Consider the following 22,572-nt stretch of genomic DNA (forward strand, 5'->3'; position numbering starts at 1 on the left):
AGCCTAACCCTAACTTTAGCCTAACCCTAACTTTAGCCTAACCCTAACTGTAAATATAGCAATAATCCTAACCAGCCTTATGTGTTATTCTTACTTTATAAGATCATTGACAGGCACATCTGTTGCCAGCAGCACTTTTCACACTGTTTCTCCTCTAATCTCTCACTGACAGGAGATCAGAGGAGAAAGTGTTTGAGTAATGCAAATGAACAAAGAAAAAAAAAAAATACGCACCGCCAAGACACCATCAGTGCCGACACGTTATTTATGTGCAAGAACAGCAGCCAGCATCTACACCTGGGACCTTTGGGTGCACATCCAAGAAAAAACGTTTTGTGGCAAACACGTGTTAGAGAAGGATGAATGGCACTCACCAGGCTGAAATTGAAGCTTTATTGGAGAATCTTCAACGAGAAACCCGTAGAAGCACATTTGCACAAAACGGCCGTCATCATTCCTGCAGCCCTGTTCTCATTCTCCTGTTAAAGATTCTCCAATAAAGTTTCAATTTGAGCCTGGTTGTTATGAGTCAGATTGCCAGGGAAAGTCTGTTGCTACAACACACTTTCGCAGTGATTTGTCTCATTGGCTGGTGTGACGCTGATGTCATCAGGACCTGAACATGAATCAGGTCTCTGTGAGGTCGGGGGTCACAGGAAGCGTTGTGTGCTGGAATCCCCTCGTTATAAGGCACAAGGGGGTCCTGATTTGTCCTGGTTTATCTACCGTTGGCAGTCATGGAAGTGGTTAAGTCTCCTCTAAACTATATGGAACATCTAGAAGAGTGAATGTCCAGAGAAGTGAGTGCTACCATGAGTCCGGTGTCATGTCAACAGTATAACATCACAAAATTATCCATGCGGGGTTGTTTTTTATCCATTGGAGTGGACTAACTGAACATTTTGCCTAAGAACACTAAATAAAGAATGGTATTTAACCCCTTCCCGACATCCGACGGTATATCCCGTCCATGGGACCTGGGCCCCTATGCCCATGGACGGGATAGTACGTCGGGCGCGATCAGCGGCGCCCACGTGGTGAGCGCCGCTGATCGCGGCCGGGTGTCAGCTGATTATCACAGCTGACACCCGGCACAATGTGTCAGGGGCGGTCACGGACCGCCCCCGACACGTTAACCCCTTGCACACCGCGATCAAACATGATCACGGTGTACCGGGAGTTAAAGGGAAGCATCGGCAGGGAGGGGGCTCCCTCCGTGCTTCCCTGAGCCCCCCAAAGCAGCGCAATGTGCAGCGCTGCTGCGGGGGACTCCTTTCCTCCAGGCCCCCGAATCCAAGATGGTGACGGGGGCCTTCGGGGGCCTGAGGAAGCTGGCTTCCTCAGTGCCTGCAAAGCGCAGGCATGAGGAAGCCTTCTGCAGTGCCTGTGTCAGATCGCTGATCTGTCACAGTGATCTGTGATGTGACAGATCAGCGATCTGTCACAGGACAGTGATGTCCCACCTGGGACTATTTAATAAAGTAGAAAAAAAATAAAAAAAAGTGTTAAAATAATTAAAAAAAAATCGCCAAATAAATTAGAAAAAAAAAAAAAAATATTCCCCCAATAAATCCATTTTTTGGAAATAATAAAAAAAAAAAACAATAAAAGTACACATATTAGGTATCGCCGCGTCCGTAATGACCCGCCCTATAAAACTGTCCCATTAGTTAACCCCCTTAGCAAACCCCTTAAAAAATAAAAATAAAAAACAAAGCAAAAAATAATGATTTATTATCATACCGCCAAACAAAAATTGTAATAACGTGCGATCAAAAAGACGCATATAAATATCCATGGTACCCGCAAAAAACGAGCCGCCACACAGCATCATCAGCGAAAAAATAAAAAAGTTATAGCTCGCAGAATAAAGCGATGCAAAAATAATTATTTTTTATATAAAATAGTTTTCATTGCATAAAACCGACAAAAACATAAAAAAACAACCTAAATGAGGTATCGCTGTAACCGTACTGACCCGAAGAATAAAACCGCTTTATCAATTTTACCGCACGCGGAACGGTGTAAACCCACCCCCCAAAAGAAATTCATGAAACGCTGGTTTTTGTTCACTCTGCGTCCCAAAAATAGGAATAAAAAGCGATCAAAAAATGTCACGTGACCGAAAATGGTACCAATAAAAACGTCAACTCGTCCCTCAAAAAATAAGACCTCACATGACTCGGTGGGTCAAAATACGGAAAAATTATATTATAGCTCTCAATATGTGGTGATGCAAAAACTATTTTTACAATAAAAAGCGTCTTTTAGCGTGCGACAGCCGCCAAACATAAAAACCGCCATGTATAGTAAATCAAACCCCCCGATATCACCCCCTTAGTTAGGGAAAAATAATAAAATTAAAAAAAAAGTATTTATCGCCATTTTCCCATTAGGGCTAGGGTTAGGGTTAGGGTTAGGGTTAGGGTTAGGGCTAGGGTTAGGGCTAGGGTTAGGGCTCAGATTAGGGTTAGGGGTGTGTTGGGGTTAGGGTTGGAGTTATAATTGGGGGGTTTCCACTGTTTGGGCACATCAGGGGCTCTCCAAATGCAACATGGCGTCTGATCTCAATTCCAGCCAATTCTGAGTTGAAAAAGTCAAATGGTGCTCCTTCCCTTCCAAGCTCTGCCATGCACCCAAACAGTGTTTTACCCCCACATGTAGGGTATCAGCCTACTCAGGACAAATTGCAAAACAATTTTTGGGGTCCAATTTCTCCTGTTACCCTTAGGAAAATAAAAAATTGGGGGCAAAAATATCATTTTTGTGGAAAAAAATGATTTTTTTATTTTCACGTCCGAGTGTTATAAACTTCTGTGAAGCACTTGGGGGTTCAAAGTGCTCAACACACATCTAGATAAGTTCCGTGGGGGGTCTAGTGTCCAAAATGGGGTCACTTGTGGGGAGTTTCAATAGTTTAGGTACATCAGGGGCTCTCCAAACGCACATGACACCTGCAGACCATTCCATCAAAGTCTGCATTCCAAAACGTCACTGCTTCCCTTCCGAGCCCCGACGTGTGTCCATACAGTAGTTTTCTCCCACATATGGGGTGTCAGCGTACTCAGGCCAAATTGGACAACAACTTTTGGGGGTCCAATTTCTCCTGTTACCCTTGGGAAAATGAAAAAATTGGGGACTAATTGATCATGTTTCTGGAAAAAATACGATTTTTTTATTTTCATGCCCTGGCATTATAAACTTCTGTGAAGCCCTTGGGGGTTCAAAGTGCTCACCTCACATCTAAATAAGTTCCTTAGTGGGTCTAGTTTTCAAAATGGGGTCATTTGTGGGGGGTTTCCACTGTTTAGGTACATTAGGGGCTCTCCAAAGGCAACATGACACCCGCAGACCATTCCATCAAAGTCTGCATTCCAAAACGTCACTACTTCCCTTCCGATCCCCGACGTGAGCCCATACAGTAGTTTTCTCCCACATATGGGATATCAGCATACTCAGGACAAATTGGACAACAACTTTTGGGGTCCAATTTCTCCTGGTACCCTTGGGAAAATAAAAAAATGGTGACTAAAAGATCATGTTTGTGGAAAAAATACGAATTTTTTATTTTCACGCCCGGGCATTATAAACTTCTGTGAAGCCCATGGGGGTTCAAAGTTCTCACCACACATCTAGATAAGTTCCTTAGGGGGTCTAGTTTCCAAAATGATGTCATATGTGGGGGGTTTCCACTGTTTTGGTGCATCAGGGGTTTTCCAAACGCGACATGGTGTCCGATCTCAATTCCAGCCAAAAACGTCAAATGGCGCTGCTTCCCTTCCGAGCTCTGCCATGCGCCCAAACAGTGGTTTACCCCCACATGTGGGGTATCAGCGTACTCAGGACAAATTGCACAATAACTTTTAGGGTCCTGTTACCCTTGGAAAAATAAGAATTGAGGGTGAAAAGATAATTTTTGTGGAAAAAATATGATTTTTTAATTGTATGGCTTTATGTTATAAACTTCTGTGAAGCCCTTGTGGGTTCAAAGTTCTCACCACATATCTAGATAAGTTCCTTGGGGGGTCTAGTTTCCAAAATGGGGTCACTTGTAGGGGGTTTCCACTGTTTAGGTACATCAGGGACTCTCCAAACGTGACATGGCATCCAATCTGAATTCCAGCCAATTTTGCATTGAAAAAGTCAAACGGCGCTCCTTCGATTCTGAGCTCTGCCATGCACCGAAACAGTGGTTCCCCCCACATATCAGGTATCTGCGTACTCAGGACAAATTGCACAATAACTTTTGCAGTCCAATTTCTCCTGTTACCCTTGGTAAAATAAAAAAAATTGAACCTGAAGTATTTTTTTTATGAAAAAAAGTTAGATGTTCATTTTTTTTAAATATTCAAAAAAATTCCTGTGACGCACCTAAAGGGTTAATAAACTTCTTGAATGTGGTTTTGAGCACTTTAAGGGGTGCAGTTTTTAGAATGGTGTCACTTTTGGGTATTTTCTATCATATAGACCCCTCAAAGTGGCTTCAAATGTGATGTGGTCCTAAAAATAAAATGGTGTTGTAAAAATGAGAAATCGCTGGTCAACTTTTAACCCTTATAACTTCCTAACAAAAAAAAAATTTGGTTCCAAAATTGTGCTGATGTAAAGTAAACATGTGGGAAATGTTAGTTATCAAGTTTTTTGTGTGCCGTATCTCTGTGATTTAAGGGCATAAAAATTCAAAGTTGGAAAATTGCGAAATTTTCAAAATTTTTGCCAAATTTCTGTTTTTCTCACAAATAAACGCAAGTTATTTGAATGAAATTTTACCACTAACATGAAGTACAATATGTCACGAGAAAACAATGTCAGAATCACCGGGATCCATGGAAGCGTTCCAGAGTTATGACCTCATAAAGGTACAGTGGTCAGAATTGTAAAAATTGGCCCGGTCATGAACGTGCAAACCACCCTTGGGGGTGAAGGGGTTAAACATCCTCAAAGACTAACTTCTCACTACGATCCAGGAGCAATTTGGGGATGACCAATGCTTTTTTGCAGCATTGCAGAGCACCTTGTCACAAGGCAATAGTGGTAGCTAAGTGGCTTGGTGAACAAAGACATCTAAAATGTTGTGTCCATGGCCAAGAAACTCCCCACATCTCAATGCCATTAAGAACTTGTCATCAATCCTCAAAGTGGGAAGACAAACAAAAGCACAAAAATTGTGATAAACTCCAAATACTGATTGGGCAAGAATGCATCGATAAACTTTTGGCCACTACCGTAATATTTTTTTTTTTCTCCTTCTCTTTGTGTACATTTTTGTGCCACATGACATGCCTGCCTCTTTTTGGCACTAATCATCATGCTCATGGTGCCTCTTACTCTGTATTTATATATTTGTTACATATTAAATGGAATTATTTTTCTTTATTGGTAAAGCTTTGGTTTTATCCTTTTCAGAGTAGGTTTTTCTTGCTTATTCAGTTAATGTCCATGTACATAACAGCTTGAACAAGCTCAGTGGAATTACAACCACAGAAAATCACTGAATGTAATGTGTTGTTATCTAATCATTGGCTTCCGATTTCCAAAACGCTCCTCTTAATAAACAAATGGAGGTACACTTACCTGACATCTCAGCAGATATAAAATATAATTCCTAACCATACATCTCTGAATATTACTTATTATATCTTACATCGCCACAGATTGTGGTGGAAAGTTTGGTTCAACTTTATTGGCAAAAGCGTTATTTTCTCTTAAAATCTTAGCACAAAAATATATCCGATTTCCATATGTGTTTTGTAGAAGCTGTAATATAATGGCAGGATATTGTGAAGCTCATGCATGCTCAAAGACATTGATTTTGGTCACTAGTGTGGTAATTGTAAACTTTATCACAGGGGCCTGGTGTGAGTTCACACCACACCAGGTTGGATTTCCAGCATACAAAACATTTGTCAATACTGAGCTCCTGGGCAGTCAATTCAGAGAAGGCAATTTGGTAAAACACCTTCCTGAGAGGGACCTCTGCTATCTCCAAGGTAAGCTAAAAAGAGAGAGAAACTAAGCCACAAATGCCATGTAGAGGTTGTAGTAGTGTAGAGCACGCCAGTCTTAATGAAACACTTGCTGGAGTACACTGACCTGATTATGCTGGTACCCAGCCGGTGCCTGGCGTACATTTGCTTAGTAAGTTATGCCAATTTAGTGGAGTAACTTTTGATGAACTGGGTGGATGTTACTTCATCCCACCCATGTCTCACCACACCCATATTGGCATAGCTGACCAGGACTGGAGCGTAGACACCACCAAAAGTCGCAATATTTTTGCAAAACTTTTTACACCAGATTTCTAGCGTAAGCACCTCACCAAATCTCCCCCATTGGGTTTCATTAACAAGCTCAAATATGGATGTCTTGATCATTACTAGCAGAATACAAAAACTATCTGTAAACCCCCACCAAACAAATCACAGAAAATACTGGTGGATCTCTGCTAGTCCTATAGATACAAGTGGTGTAGCATTAGTGTCCATGTTCTGATCGGGAGGGCAAAAAGGCCTCTCTAGCACATACGAATCCTGTATTATACTTATCAAATTAGGGCATCCTGAGCCATTAATGCTCCCAGGCGCCATTTTATAGTCTGACTCTTTGCTGCTGTCATAAGCAGCTCATTCTTTATTGCCATGACCAGATGAGCGTATTTACCTCAGATCTAATTTGATTTGTTTCTTTGTTAAGCACCATCAGTGACATTACTGCATCCTTCCCAACATCATTCTATATATTAAATGTGTCATCCGGCGGTATAAGTAGTAGTTGGGGTGAGGAGGAGGATGCAAGGTATTTACTTCACGTGTAGTACTAATGGAATAGCAAACTAAGATGATAGACTTTTTCTATTGCTATTATTACTCAGTGCCACATTCCCCGTGCAAAAAAAATTAAAAATCTACATCTGAATCTTGGGTGAAAAAAGACAGTTCAGCATCCGAATACAGAGAGGTTACATGGACTATTAGCTGATCAGTAACACAGCAGAGATGCTTACCCGCCCAGGCCTCTAGACAAATGCAGTGGACCCATATAGTTAAGATGGCGACAACACCGTTGCAAGAATACCGATGAGACAACCGCTCACAGCCTATCAATACATGGAAGGGGCGGTTGCTTGGTATACTAATGCACAGCATCCAGGTTGACAGCAAATTAGTGGCGCCCTTTTTTTAGATCAGGAGGGCTGCCCAGCGCTATCAAAATGCATCTCATGTGAACAGACACCAGTTTAAATTGGGCCCAACTGCACCCTGAATAATAAAGTGCAAAAAACGCATAAAAAATGTTGGGTATTTGATGATATTTTGGCCAAAATACGTGAGCACGTATACTGCACCAAAGGTCCTCATGTTTACGGGTCCTAACTCTAAATCCTAACACTATAAAATAGCACAAAAAGAGGACTTAAAAATCCTCCAATAGTTCAAAAGCACAGCAGAAAAGCAGAGATGCTTACCCGCCCAGGCCTCTAGACAAATGCAGGATCTAGTGGACCCATATAGTTAAAATGGCGGCAACACAGGTGCAAGAATACTGATGAGACAACCGCTCACATCCTACCAATCCATGGAGGGGGTGGTTGCTTGGTATACTAATGCACAAATAGAAACTTGTATGTGGCGCTGATAGTGCATTTGACCTTTGACGCAGATTACGGGCTCACGTATTTTGGCCAACATATCCGCTAATACCTCACATTTTTTATGTGTTTTTTGCACTTTATTATTCAGGGTGCAATTGGGCCCATTTAAACTGGTGTCTGTTCACATGGGATGCATTTTGATAGCACTTTGTAGACCGCTTGATCTAAAAGAAGGGCATCACTAATAGGCTGTTAACCTGGATGCTGTGCATTGCCATAGTGTGTACAGCGCCGCATACAAGTTTCTTATTGTGCGTTAGTATACCAAGCAACTGCCCCCTCCATGTATTGGTAGGTTGTTAGCCGCAGTCTCATCGGTATTCTTGCACCTGTGTTGCTGCCATCTTAACTATATGGGTCCACTGCATCCTGATAGCGCATTTGTCTAGAGGCCTGGGCGGGTAAGCATCTCTGCTTTTCTGCTGTGTTTTAGAATTATTGGAGGATTTTTAAGTCCTCTTTTTCTGCTATTTTACTATTAGCTGATCAGTGCCTGGTATCGAAGGAGCAGTAAAAATCTATTGTAGAGTCAGTGATCCCATTAGACTTAAGTGCCTGGTGTTTCAAAGAAGTCTCCCTTGCCTGATGTGTGTTGTCCACTGACCTACTCTTAATCCCTTAGTATTTGTTTGCTTGGTCATTATCCTTGGTAGCCAGAATCCTGCTCTCATGTATCATAGCCTAGAAGCAGTAGACAACACAAAGTGTGGAATCTCTTGGTGAAGACTACCTTTGGTGGATCCTTATTACAACTAGCTTCTTCATTAGAACACTAAGAGAAAGTGAAAAGCCAAGGCTACATTACTTCAGCTTTAGCCTCCATAGTAGTGGAGGTAATTCCTTCCCTTTAAAAGCTGGAATATTGTGCACTTCAGTTAGAGAAATACCAATTGTTGAGCTGATTTGATTAAATGATTTGTATTAATTCATCTTATTATAACTATATAACTTCACTCTTTTTCCTTATATCTCTAGGACTGTGGGGTAGTGCGCCTGCAAGCAGTACTACTATTAAAAATCTCATCAAAGGCAAGTTTTATTACAGTGAATAAAGTGTTTGACATGAAATATTTGATAACTGACACATGTCAAGTACAATTAACTCCATAAATGGAGTAGTGTAGTAGTCACACTTGGCTTGGCTAAATGGTACCTGGTAGTGAGGGACTCTGACTTCCATTACCAACCTAAGGATGTGACCATTGTGCATTGGCATAGCCATATCTGGGTTTGTTTGTTTTTCTTCATTGGGACAAGTTGTAATTTTGAATGACTCATTGACTTAAAAATGAGAAAAAAATCCAAGTGAGGTGACATAGTGGAAGGGAAAAAAACAATTCTCTAATTGTGTTTGGAGTTTTGGTTTTACGGCATTGTGTAATAAAAGTGATCTTACGACATGATTCTCCAGGTCAGTACATTTATGGTGATACCAAATTAAAGTGTGCATAATTAACCCCTTAACTCCCGGAGCTTTTTTCGAGTTTTTGTTTTTCGCTCCCCTTCTTTCCAGAGCCATAACTTTTTTATTTTTCTGTCTATATGGCTATGTGAGGGCTTATTTTTTGCAGAACAAGTTGTACTTTTAAACAACATCATTGGTTTTACCATGTCATGTACTCAAACGGGAAAAAAATTCCAAGTGCGGTGAAAGTGCAAAAAAAGTGCAATCCCACACTTGTTTTTTGCTTGGATTTTTTGCTAGGTTCACTAAATGTTAACTCTAACCTGCGACTATGATTCTCCAGGTCATTATGAGTTCATAGACACCAAACATGTCTATGTTCTCTTTTATCTAAGTGGTGAAAAAAAAATTCCAAAGTTTGCTAGAAAAAAAAATTGCGCAATTTTCTGAGACCCGTAGCATCTCCATTTTTCGTGATCTGGGGTCGGGTGAGGGCTTATTTTTTGCGTGCCAGGCTGACGTTTCTAATGATACCACTTTTGTGCAAATACATTTTTTTGATCGCCCGTTATTGCATTTTAATGCAATGTCGCGGCAACCAAAAAAATGTTGTTCTGGCGTTTTGAATTTTTTTCTTGCTACAACGTTTAGCGATCGGGTTAATGCTTTTTTTTTATTGATAGATCAAGTGATTCTGAATGCGGCGATACCTAATATGTGTATGTGTGATTTTTTTTTTTATTTTATTTTGATTGGGGTGAAAGGGGGTGATTTGAACTTTTAGGTTTTTCTTATTTTTTTTATTTTTTAACTTTTTTTTACTTTTGGCATGCTAGAAGCATGCACAACTTGTCGGCTCTGCTACATATAGGCGCTGAGCAGAACGTCCATATGTAGCAGATTTACTGCAGTGCTTTGAGCGCCGGCCATCGGGCGGCGTTCAAAGCGATCTGCCTGCAACAACCATAGAGGTCTCTGAGACCTCTGGTTGTCAGGGCAACTCATCGCCGATCCCAGATCAGGATTGACAGTGGTATTTAACTAGTTAATAGGCGGGGCAGTTGGCGATTCGCTCTCGCCTATTGCAGACACGTGTCAGCTGTTTATAACAGCTGACATGTCGCGGCTTTGAGGTGAGCTCACTGCCGGAGCACACCTTAAAGCAGGGGGGGATTCTTACCGATGACGTACTATTCCATCATCGGTAAGTATGGGGTTAATATATTATAGTGCTCTGCAGAAATAAGTACACCACAACAGATTTGTCAGAATACTATTAGTTTCCTTTCAAAATCAACATTTTACATAGGATACCAAATTACAAAACTCTGCCACAAATTTGCCCCATTGATTGCAGATAAAAAAAGTTATTTTCTACATTCCAAAAAGTAATTTTTCTAACACATTCATTCAAGACCATGTTGCAAAAATGAGTATACCCAAATGAAAGTCTTAGGCTACTTTCACACATCAGTTTTTTGCCGTCAGGCAGGATCCGGCTTTTTTTAGAAAAAACGGATCCGGCATAAATTTTGGAGAACTGTAGAAACGGATCCGTTTTTTTGCTGGATCCGTCTCTGTTCCTGGTGGCTGGCCAATTGGATCTGAGCATGCGCAGACTTAAAAAAACCGGATCCGGTTGCTGGATCCGTCTTTTTCTGGATCCGGCGCATTCCGGCGCCCATAGACTTTCATTGTAGCAAAAAGCTGGAAGCGCCGGATCCGGCGCTTCCGGCTTTTTCGCCGGAGACAAAAAACGTTACAGTAGACGTTTTTTCAAGACGCCGGAATGAGACAAGTTGCCGGATCCGGCAAAAAACGGATGAAACGCAATGCCATCCGGCACGATCCGGCGCTAATGCAAGTCAATGGGGAAAAACCGGATCCGGCATTGCATTTTGCCGGTTCCGTTTTTTCCAAAAAAAGCCGGATCGCGCCTGAAGGCAAAAAACTGATGTGTGAAAGAGGCCTTAGGAACAAACCTAAATTCTAATTAACAAGAATTCAACTGCAAGTAAGGCTACTTTCACACATCAGTTTTTTGCTGTCAGGCAGGATCCGGCTTTTTTTTAGAAAAAACGGATCCGGCATAAATTTTGGAGAACTGTAGAAACGGATCCGTTTTTTTGCTGGATCCGTCTCTGTTCCTGGCGGCTGGCCAATTGGATCTGAGCATGCGCAGACTTAAAAAAACCGGATCCGGTTGCTGGATCCATCTTTTTCTGGATCCGGCGCATTCCGGCGCCCATAGACTTTCATTGTAGCAAAAAGCTGGAAGCGCCGGATCCGGCGCTTCCGGCTTTTTCGCCGGAGACAAAAAACGTTACAGTAGACGTTTTTTCAAGACGCCGGAATGAGACAGGTTGCCGGATCCGGCAAAAAACGGATGAAACGCAATGCCATCCGGCACGATCCGGCGCTAATGCAAGTCAATGGGGAAAAACCGGATCCGGCATTGCATTTTGCCGGATCCGTTTTTTCCAAAAAAAGCCGGATCGCGCCTGAAGGCAAAAAACTGATGTGTGAAAGAGGCCTAAGTCTAATTACTCATGTCCAGCAGACATTAATTTGCATGGAATAGGGGAATTATCTATTTTTATGTCAGCAATGATGGAATCACATGGAAAAGAAATGTCACAAGACCTAAAAAAACATAATTTCTTTACACAAGAAAGGTGAAGGCTACAAGAAGATCAGCAATTATTTACCTAACAGTCAAAATATTGTAGCAAAAGGGATACAAAAATTTTAAAAAGATGGTACTGTAGCCATCTTGCAGACACATCTAGCGTGACTATGGAAGGTAACACCTAAAAAGGTCTTTCTTCTGATGAGAAGGGTTGAGCAAAATCAACATGCAAATTCACTGCACTTGGCTAAAGAACAAAGCCAAAACCTAAAGCCCATGCACAAAAAAGCATGTCTACAATTGTCTAGGGCCCATTGTGAAAAATATGAAGACTACTGGGACTCTATACTCTGGAGTGATAAGACCAAGATACTGTAAATGTTTTTAAAAATTATGGCTTCAAAACTTTATGGGATCACAATGATGAGGAGCACAAAGAAAAATGCATAGTGCCTACAGTGAAACTCTATGATGGTTGTATCCCTATGAAGTACTACTGGTGTCGGGGGGTACATTTCATTGATAGTATCATGAATTCACAGATGTCCTGATCTATATTGAAAGACAAGGTGCTTCAAGCAATCTGTACTCTTGGTAAATATTCACTTTTCCAACATAACAATGATCCAAAACTTACAATTAAGATCATTAATAACTACTGATTTATAAGCAGATTCTGGCTGTATAACACAGCTGGCATCTTCCCTGTGTGGAGCAGACTCTGCTCCTGAGCCAGCTCCAGACACCTTACCTAGTGTGTGATGTATTCATCCATCATGGAGCATGAAGGGGTTAAACCCACTCTTTACTACTACACAATACAAATGTGTGATTTGAATCAAAAAACAATCTGTTCCATGTAGTTTATTTGCGGAGTTGCACTGATAAGCCATCACTTAAAATTCTACATAAAAATTTTAATGTATTAAGCAGATGTTTTGTATTCTTTTTGTTTTCAGAAAAAATTGAAAAACTTTTTCCGAACATTACAAATGAAGGTAAAAAACCTTAAAACTATTCACCAAAACTTTTGTTATCCCGAATATTTGCTTTTTAAAGCCCCTAGTCTGTACAATGAGGTATTTTAACATATATTTAAACATTGTCCTGGTTGGAAAGAGGAGTGTTGTGAACACGTTTGACCTGGCTTCTGAATTTGGGCTCCCTCTGGTGGTTGCTGCTGGTAATGGAGCTGGTCTGACTGACAAAAGTAAATCCAGGAACGTTCAAGATTCACAACGTATTTCATAAATCTTTGTTGAAACGGTTTGTGGAGCCAGTAGTTACCATGGCTGTGCCCCCTGATCCTGTATAGGTTAAGGGTAATCTGGAGTATGAAGTAGAGAAGGTATTGGATTCTCATCTGGCTAGACAGAGACTTGGAAAGGTTATGGTCAGGAGGATAATTCTTGGGTCTTTGCTTCTGACATTCATGCCGAGAGATTGGTTCGCACCTTTCACCGGGCCCATCCTGATCAGCTTGGTGGTGTGAGTGAGGGTTCGGTGACCCCTCCTCAAGGGGGGGTACTGTTGTCAACACGTTTGACTTGGCTTCTGAGTTTGGGCTCCCTCTGGTGGTTGCTGCTGGTAATGGAGCTGGTCTGACTGACAGAAGTCAATCACCTGAGCAGGATGATTGGAGGTCAGGTGTTAGACTGGGGAGATATAAGTGAGCAACCTTCCCTCAGCGCTTGCCGGTGATTTGGTTTTCTTCCTGAGCATTTTGGAAGTCTGCTTGCCTCCTGCTTCGTCCTGCACCTTTCAGATAAGTTATTTGTCTGCCTGAATCTTTTTGCATTTGCTCCATTTTTTGCTTTAATCTGATTTCTGCCCTGCTAGTGAGTCCAGCCTGGTTCCCTGCTGGGACCTGTGCTGGACTCTGTTTCTTTTGCCACAGCTTATGTCAGTCTTGCAGTATTTCTAGTCCCCTGTTATATCAGTATCTTTTGTTTGCGTCCAGTTTCACCAGAGTTCTGATTTAGTGGGGGAGAGGTCATGTGGCCTCAGTATTTTTGCATATCAGACGTGTTGGAATTTTCTTAGGGTTTTTTGTGTGATTGCAGACAGTATCCTTTCCTGTCCTATTCTATCTAGACAGTTTGGGCCCCATCGTTTGCTTACTCTACTTTCTGCCTGTGTTTGTGCCTCCACTTTTCTCACCGGCAATATATGTTCGGGGGCTATCTATTCCTTTGGGGGTCTACTCCGGGGCAGTTTAGCTTTCCCCTTTGTCTTTTTAGGCTTAGTTAATTCTTTGGCTGTGCCGAGGCATCTAGGGCATCGTAGGTACGTCGCATGGCTAATTCTAGTTGTGTTGTCAGTTTAGGGGTCTGCAATCCGCTAAATTACCAACCTCTCTGGTTATCTGGTTGCCTCGCCTATTCCCCTGTTATCCTCCTCAGTTACCTAATCATAACAGAGGAGTCTGACAATTTTAGATCCTAAAGAGAGTTTCCCTCCATGCTCTTTAGGCACATCTTATTCCCTAGGATTAACATTCATATTTTTTACTGTAAGTGTGCCTGTAAAACTATGTGCTTCCCATATGCAATATGTTCATACACCGTTTGTCAGGGATCCTACAATGAGAAGGTTTCTCCTCTATCAAGTATTGATGGATCATTGGGATTATTGCAAAATTACCAAACCAGTCAGTAATTTTGTAATAATTACTAGTGACATTAGGAAACAATTGGGTCAAGTCAACCATGATTTCTTTGATTTTGTCTGCAACTTTTACTCTCCTTGCAGAAATAGCCCAAACCTCATCCAGAAACCCTATGTACCGGCTTTCTTTCCATTATTGTAAGATTTACCAGTTTCCAGTGACCCTCTGCACTAGCTAATAAGGGGTTAGGTTCCCAATGGTCTTTTTTTTCGTAAGTGAAATGGACCAGATTTTTATCAGGGTGTCCACTTTTGTGCTATGCTCTTTTTTCAGATAATGGAGAAAACTCATTAACCCTGCTATGTTATCATAATGGGAACAATGAGGGAATGAATGATCCTAGTTAGACTGGGGTCACATTTGCAAGAAACTCGCACGAGTCTCATGTCTCAATACCCAGCACTGCCGCCGGCACTCGGACCGGAGCGCTCCAGTGCATAGAAATACATGTAGCCGCACAGTGCCGGGTATTGAGACATGAGACTCGTGCGAGTTTCTCGCAAGTGTGACCCTGGCTTTAGTCAGTTATCAGTGTATTGTAGGTGCACATCTCATTGACCATGGACACAATTTTATACAGAGTTTATAAGGACAGACTTCTGTGCATGTAATTTCATGTAAACAGTTTTTGTTTTTTTATTTTTCTCTGCTTACTTTATAGAAGGCCTCTGCTCATGTGAAGGATGCCAAAAATTGGGAGTCTTCCTCTCAAGCCATGATCTCCTTTTGCTGACTGATGAAGAAAGGGAAATGCTATCTGGCGACAATGAAAACATTGGTAACTTTTCTTTCTTTTCTATCTTCCATGTTAACATGGTATAAAGGTAGACTATTTGCACGTTAATTTGTCTTTGTGTTGCTTTATACTATACTGATGATGATCTTAAACATGTATTGGATTTTGTTTTACATTATCTGTGTGAGTTATGTACATTTTATTCTAATAATAAATTTTGAATTATTTCTGCTTTTTAATCAGTTCCAAACATGTGTTTTTAAAAATAATTGCCCATATGCATCATGTGAATGTTACTCGAACCCACTAATTTAGGCAAAATGTGTACTACATATGAGTTTCTGTTATGAGCTCATTTTCTCCTTCACCTTTGATGTCTGATGAACTCCCTCTGCTGGTGAAAGGAGGTAGTGAAATTGATTTGGATGGGGAAAACCTGTCATCTGAACAGGTGGAGTGTGATTGGACATCAGGAAACTCTGAGTGGATATAAGGCCGCCGACACCCTGCTGGGTTGCTGGTGATCCTCTCTGCTCTGAGCTCTGGCCTCTAGTTTAGTCCTGTCTACTAAAGCTAAGTTTTTGCTCTGCTATTTTTCCATGAGATTTTGTCTAGTTTACTTAGTGTTTGTGTTCAGCCAGCCCTGGTTGGGACTGGCTGAACTCCATTTTTGTCTCTGATCAGTTGATCTCTTTGCTCTGTTTTCAGAATATACCCAAGTGTTGATATAGTGATTTTGAAGTCTAATGACTTCAGGGCCTTTTCTATCAGACATGTTGGACATTATTTTTGGCAGGGTTTTTGCGTGATTGCAGACAGTTACTTTTCTTTCCTGTCCTATCTAGTTAGTGAGGGCCCCATCGTTTGCTCAGCCTGTCTTTCTGTCTGTGTTTGTGTTTTCATCTGTTTTCACCGTCAATACATGTTGGGGGCTGTCTATTGCTTTGGCGTCTGCTCTGGGGCAGTTTAGATTTCCCCTTTCTTTCTTTAGGTTTATTTAGTTCTCCGGCTGTGAATGAGGTGTCTAGGACCACCGTAGGAACACCCCACGGCTACTGTTAGTTGTTGTGAATAGGATCAGGGGTCTGCAATCCGCTAGCTACCAACCTCTCCGGTTTTCTGGACTTGACTGGTATTTTTGTTTTTTCCTCCTCTGGTGACTCATTCATAACAGAATCACCAGCCATACCGCAGATTCTAGGGTACTCAATAGCAGGAAAGTATTGTAAAAAAAAAAAAAAGTGTCAGAATTTTTTTATGTATATTTTTTCCTCTTTTTCTCTGGGGCCGTAGGAGGAATATTCTTAATGGAGATTAAGCAATTGCCTGATCGTGTGGAGCAGCTGGCTACTGAAGTGCAGGGAATTTCCGCCTATCTTGCTCATTCACATGCTGCTGAACCGAAGATTCCTACTGCTGATGTGTTTTTTGGGGATCGGTCTAAATTTTTGAATTTTAAGAATAATTGTAAATTATTTCTTGCCTTGAAGCCTAACTCATCGGGGAGCTCTGTGCAGCAGGTTAAAATTGTCATCTCTTTGCTGCGCGGCGATCCCCAGGATTGGGCATTTTCTTTGACACCTGATGATCCTATTCAAACTAATGTGGACGCATTTTTTCAAGCCTTGGGGTTGTTGTATGATGAACCTAATGCTATTGATCAAGTTGAGAAAGCCCTGTTAGCATTGAGCCAGGCTCAGGATTCTGCAGTTATACTGTCAAAAATTCCAAAGTGGGCGGTCCTTACTACCTGCAATGATGGTGCCTTGGCAGCCCTCTTTCGGAAGGGTTTGTCAGAAACCGTAAAAGATACTATGGTGGGATTTCCTGTTCCCTCTGGTCTTGACGATTCTGTGTCATTAGCCATTCAGGTTGATTGGCGTTTATGTGAATGCAAAAGTACACGAGAAATGTTGCCACCTGTTGAACAAAAGTCTGAACCTATGCAATGTGATAGTTTTTTCTAGGGCGCAACATCAGGAGTTCAGAAGGCGTAATAAGCCTGTTTTTTCTGTGGAGATGCCTCTCATATGATTTCTGTCTGCACTAAATGAGAGAGGTTTTGCACACACATTTGCTGTGGGTGGTGTTCAACCTAAGTTTCTTCTGGCAATTACTCTGATCTGCTCCCTGTCCACATTTTCTGCTAAGGCTTTTGTGGATTCGGGAGCGGCTCTGAACCTGATAGACTTGAATTTTTCTAAACGTTGTGGGTTTCCTATGACACCTCTGCGGACGCCTATCCCTTTGAGGGGAATTGCTGCTACTCCTTTGGCGAAGAATAAACCTCAGTTTTGGACCCAGGTGGTAATGCGGGTCGCCCCAGACCATCAAGAAAATTGCAGATTTTTGGTGTTGCATAATTTGCATGATACCATTGTTCTGGGATTTCCCTGGTTGCATATCCATAATCCAGTTTTGGATTGGAAATCTGTGTCTGTGGTGAGTTGGGGTTGTCGGTGTGCTCTTGGTGACGCTCCTGTTTTCTCCACCTCTCCCCAGTCACATGATGTTCCTGACTATTTTGCTGATTTTTATGATGTATTTAGTGAGAATAAGTCTGCGTCTTTGCCTCCTCATTGGAGTTATGACTGTGCAATTGAGTTGAGCCCTGGGTGTAAATTTCCCAAGGGTCGACTTTTCAATTTATCTGTACCCGAGCACGAGGCTATGCGATCTTATATTAAGGAGTCATTGGAGAAGGGTCATATTAGACCATCCTCTTCACCCTTGGGTGCTGTTTTTTTTTTTTTTTTCGTGGCCAAGAAAGATGGTTCATTAAGGCCTTGTATTGACTATCATTCCCTCAACAAAATTACTGTTAAATATCAGTATCCGTTACCCCTGATTTCTGATCTATTCTCCAGAGTTAAAGGTGCTTGCTGGCTTTTCAAGCTTGACCTCAGGGGGGCGTATAATCTTATTCGCATTAAGCATGGGGATGAATGGAAGACGGCGTTTAATACTCCGGAGGGACATTTTGAGTACCTGGTGATGCCTTTTGGGCTCACTAATGCCCCTTCTGTCTTCCAGTGCTTCATGAACGACATTTTCCGGGACTTTGTGGATACATTTTTGATCATCTATCTGGATGATATTTTGATCTTTTCCAGGGATTGGGACTCTCATGTGGAACATGTTCGGACTGTGTTCCGGATTTTGAGTGAGAATTCACTGTATGTTAAGGGATCGAAATGCCTTTTTGGTGTACAGAGGATTTCATTTTTGGGATTTATTTTGTCTCCGTCAACTATTGAAATGGACCCGGCCAAGGTACAGGCCATTTATGATTGGGTTCAGCCCACTTCTTTGAAGGACCTCCAGAAGTTTTTGGGTTTTGCTAATTTTTATCGGAAATTTATAGCTAATTTTTCTGGTATTGCCAAACCATTGACTGATTTGACTAAGAAGGGTGCTGATGTGCTGAATTGGTCTCCAGAGGCTGTTTCTTCCTTTTCAGGAGCTGAAGCAGAGGTTCACTTTTGCTCCGATTTGGCGGCAACCTGATGTCTCACTCCCGTTTCAGGTAGAGGTGGACGCTTGTGAGATTGATGCAGGAGCTGTTTTGTCCCAAAGGGATCCGGTAACATCTAAAATGAATCCCTGTGCTTTCTTTTCCCGATAGTTCTCCCCATCCGAACACAACTATGATGTGGGGAATCGGGAACTGTTAGCCATGAAATGGGCATTTGAGGAGTGGAGACATTGGTTGGAGGGAGCTAAACATCAAGTCGTGGTCCTTACTGACCACAAGAATTTGATTTACCTGGAGTCGGCCAAACACTTGAATCCTAGACAGGCTAGGTGGGCCTTGTTTTTCACACGTTTTGATTTTGTGGTCTCTTTTCTTCCAGGCACTAAGAATGTCAAGGCAGACTCCCTCTCTAGGAGTTTCTTTGCTGATTCTCCTATTGTGACCAAGCCTGCTACCATCTTAGGTGAGGGGGTAGTTCTTTCTGCCATCTCGCCCGATTTGAGACGTGCTCTGTAAGAGTTTCAGGAGCACAAACCTGAGTGTTATCCCATTGGAAAATTGTATGTTCCTGACCAGTGGAGGAAGAGAGTAATGTCTGAAGTTCATTGCTCCGCATTGGCTGGTCATCCAAGTATTTTTGTACTAGAGATTTGGTAAGTCGGTCTTTTTGGTGGCCCGCCTTGTCTCGTGATGTCAGGAATTTTGTGCAGTCCTGTGGGACTTGCTCCCGGTCTAAACCTTGTTCTCGCTCTAGTGGGTTGTTGATGCCTTTGCCGGTGCCCAGGAGGCCATGAACCCATATTTCAATTGATTTTATTTCTGATATGCCTGTCTCTCAGAGAATGACTGTTATTTGGGTGATTTGTGATAGATTCTCTAAGATGGTCAATCTTGTACCACTCCCTAAGTTACCATCTTCCTCAGACTTGGTGCCCTTGTTTTTGCAACTGGTGGTTCACTTGCATGGGATTCCTGAGAACATTGTGTCTGACAGAGGAGTTCAGTTTGTTTCTAGGTTTTGGAGGACTTTTTGTTCCAAGCTGCGAATTCAGTTGTCCTTCTCCTCTGCGTTTCACCCTCAAACCAATGGGCAGACGGAGAGAACAAACCAGACTTTGGAGTCTTATTTGAGATGTTTTATTTCTGCTGATCAGGATGATTGGGTTTCATTTTTGCCCTTGGCCGAATTTGCTTTAAATAATAGAGCTAGTTCTGCCACTTTGATGTCACCTTTTTTTTGTAACTTTGGGTTTCATCCTTGATTCTCTTCAGGGCAGATGGAGTCTTCTGACTGCCTAGGTGTTGACACTGTGGTGGAGAGAATGCACCAGATCTGGGACCAAGTGGTGGATAAGTTGTCTCTCTCCCAGGAAAAGGCCCAGCGGTTTTGCAACCGGCATAGGACCATTGGTCCCCGGTTTAAGGTGGGTGATATGGTTTGGTTGTCATCAAAGAATATCTCCATGAAGGTGACTTCTCCAAAGTTTAAACCTAGATTTATTGGACCTTACAAGATTTTGGAGATTCTTAATCCGGTCTCTTTTCGATTGGCTCTTCCTGTTACATTCAAGATCCATAACGTGTTTCATAAGTCTCTGTTAAAGAGGTTTGTTGAGCCAGTAGTTCCTGTGGTGGCACCTCCTGACCCTGTATTGGTTGAAGGTAATGTGGAATATGAGGTTGAGAAGATACTGGATTCTCGTCTGGCTAGACGGAGACTCCAGTATTTGGTTAAGTGGAAGAGTTATGGCCAGGAGGATAATTCTTGGGTCTCTGCATCCGATATTCATGCCGAAAGATTGGTTCGTGATTTTCATCGGGCCCATCCTGATCGCCCTGGTGGCGTGGATGAGGGTTCGGTGACCCCTCCTCAAGGGGGAGGTACTGTTATGAGCTCATTTTCTCCTTCACCTTTGATGTCTGATGAACTCCCTCTGCTGGTGAAAGGAGGTAGTGAAATTGATTTGGATGGGAAAAACCTGTCATCTGAACAGGTGGAGTGTGATTGAACATCCGGATTCTCTGAGTGGATATAAGGCCGCCGACGCCCTGCTGGGTTGCTGGTGATCCTCTCTGCTCTGAGCTCTGGCCTCCAGTTTAGTCCTGTCTACTAAAGCTAAGTTTTTGCTCTGCTATTTTTCCATGAGATTTTGTCTGGTTTACTTAGTGTTTGTGTTCAGCCAGCCCTGGTTGGGACTGGCTGAACTCCATTTTTGTCTCTGATCAGTTGATCTCTTTGCTCTGTTTTCAGAATATACCTGAGTGCTGATATAGTGATTTTGAAGTCTAGTGACTTCAGGGCCTTTTCTATCAGACGTGTTGGACATTATTTTTGGCAGGGTTTTTGCTTGATTGCAGACAGTTGCTTTTCTTTCCTGTCCTATCTAGTTAGTGAGGGCCCCAACGTTTGCTCAGCCTGTCTTTCTGTCTGTGTTTGTGTTTTCATCTGTTTTCACCGTCAATACATGTTGGGGGCTGTCTATTGCTTTGGGGTCTGCTCTGGGGCAGTTTAGATTTCCCCTTTCTTTCTTTAGGTTTATTTAGCTCTCCGGCTGTGAACGAGGTGTCTAGGACCACCGTAGGAACACCCCACGGCTACTGTTAGTTGTTGTGAATAGGATCAGGGGTCTGCAATCCGCTAGCTACCAACCTCTCCGGTTTTCTGGACTTGGCTGGTATTTTTGTTTTTTCCTCCTCCTCCGGTGACTCATTCATAACAAGTTTCGCTAGACTTTAGCCCAATTACAGACTTAGGGTAAGCATTGAATTATATTGCGGAATATAAACAGAGGGGTCTGGCAGCCGCATATCCCCTTTAAACTCTTTTGTGTAAGTGGAGTCCACAGAGAGCATGGAGTGGACACAGGCAACAGAGATCAAGTGAGATCCAGCAGCTTTCCAACTGCAAGTTTGATGAGAGAAGGAAGAAAATCCTAGAATAACTCCTTCATGGATCTCTAGAAATCCCTCCCTTGTCTCTCTCTTCACTAATGATGGTAGGCTAAGGACTGGAGTAACTGGTGTGGTCCCTCATTGCAATCTATTGGATAGTGGGGGACCTAGTAACATGCTAGTAAAGTCCAGTACATGTGGCCTCTTGTTTACTAGGCTTTTTTATATGTGCAAGCTGTAAAGTCATACAGGGTTTTATTTTTTTCATTTATTTTTTTATCCCTAGAGGATTAGATACTTTTGGTCATTTAATTGCATATACTGCAACACTTAACTATTGCAGAATGTGCTGTAGAACAATTAACAAGCAGCCTGCAGCAGGGTTGCCAATTTGACTTTTTTTTTTTTCTGGACAGTTTATCAAAAATCACAGGCAGATTATATTTTTACAGACACATGGGAAAACTTTAATAAATCCTCATGATTTCATCTGATTCATATCTACAGCCGATAATTCTGATGTCTAGATATCAGCAGCATTCACTGTGAACTGTAAAATGGTGATAATCGGTCATAATAATCTGTGGATGTTTCTTCAGCTTAAAAGAAAAAAAATCACGTAAGCCTTAATTTTTTTTCTTTAATGGACCGGAAAAAAAAGTGCCATATTTTTTACAGACTGTCCTGGAATTTGTAGATGGTTGGCAACCCTGGTCTGCAGCTAGGTTTCACAGGAACACCACCATGATGGTGGCAGTGGCCTTCAAAAGGCCCCCAGGTGCTATGGGAATCCACAATCGCAACACATCGCACCACTTAAAAATTTGAAATTGCCAGTGGCATTTAAGGGGTTGTATCACAGTGATCATAGAAGGAGCTCCAAACGTTACACTTGGAGGCAGGCGCCAGCTGTTTATATAACTGGCATCTGCCTTTTGTGAACTGGACACGCTCCTTATGAAGTTCCATTACCCACATGATGTTCAGATATTGCACTAGCCGCTGAGCTCAGTATATGATTACAGCACTGTCGAAGTGGCGCTGCAGCCAATCAACAGACAGGAGCAAAAGCAAAAAGAAAGCGCGAGACCCAGGGAGTGAAGCTCAGTTCATTAT

The 22,572-nt window shown here is 42.1% G+C and overlaps 1 protein-coding gene across 3 annotated transcripts in view; it reads left to right on the forward strand.

Moving 5' to 3' along the window:
* Positions 1–22,572, forward strand: part of PLA2G4C (phospholipase A2 group IVC) — a 153,137-nt gene that overhangs the window by 114,618 nt on the left and 15,947 nt on the right. For all 3 annotated transcript variants that reach the window (XM_073554748.1, XM_073554747.1, XM_073554749.1), the window contains exons 8-11: positions 5,850–5,990; positions 8,627–8,680; positions 12,645–12,683; positions 15,015–15,131. In XM_073554748.1, coding sequence (XP_073410849.1) covers positions 5,850–5,990; positions 8,627–8,680; positions 12,645–12,683; positions 15,015–15,131 — 351 coding nt within the window. The remainder of the gene's footprint in view (positions 1–5,849; positions 5,991–8,626; positions 8,681–12,644; positions 12,684–15,014; positions 15,132–22,572) is intronic.

This window comes from Dendrobates tinctorius, unplaced genomic scaffold, assembly GCF_039654945.1.
Source record: "Dendrobates tinctorius isolate UK_male_01 unplaced genomic scaffold, ASM3965494v1 ptg000213l, whole genome shotgun sequence".
Lineage (NCBI taxonomy): Eukaryota > Metazoa > Chordata > Amphibia > Anura > Dendrobatidae > Dendrobates > Dendrobates tinctorius.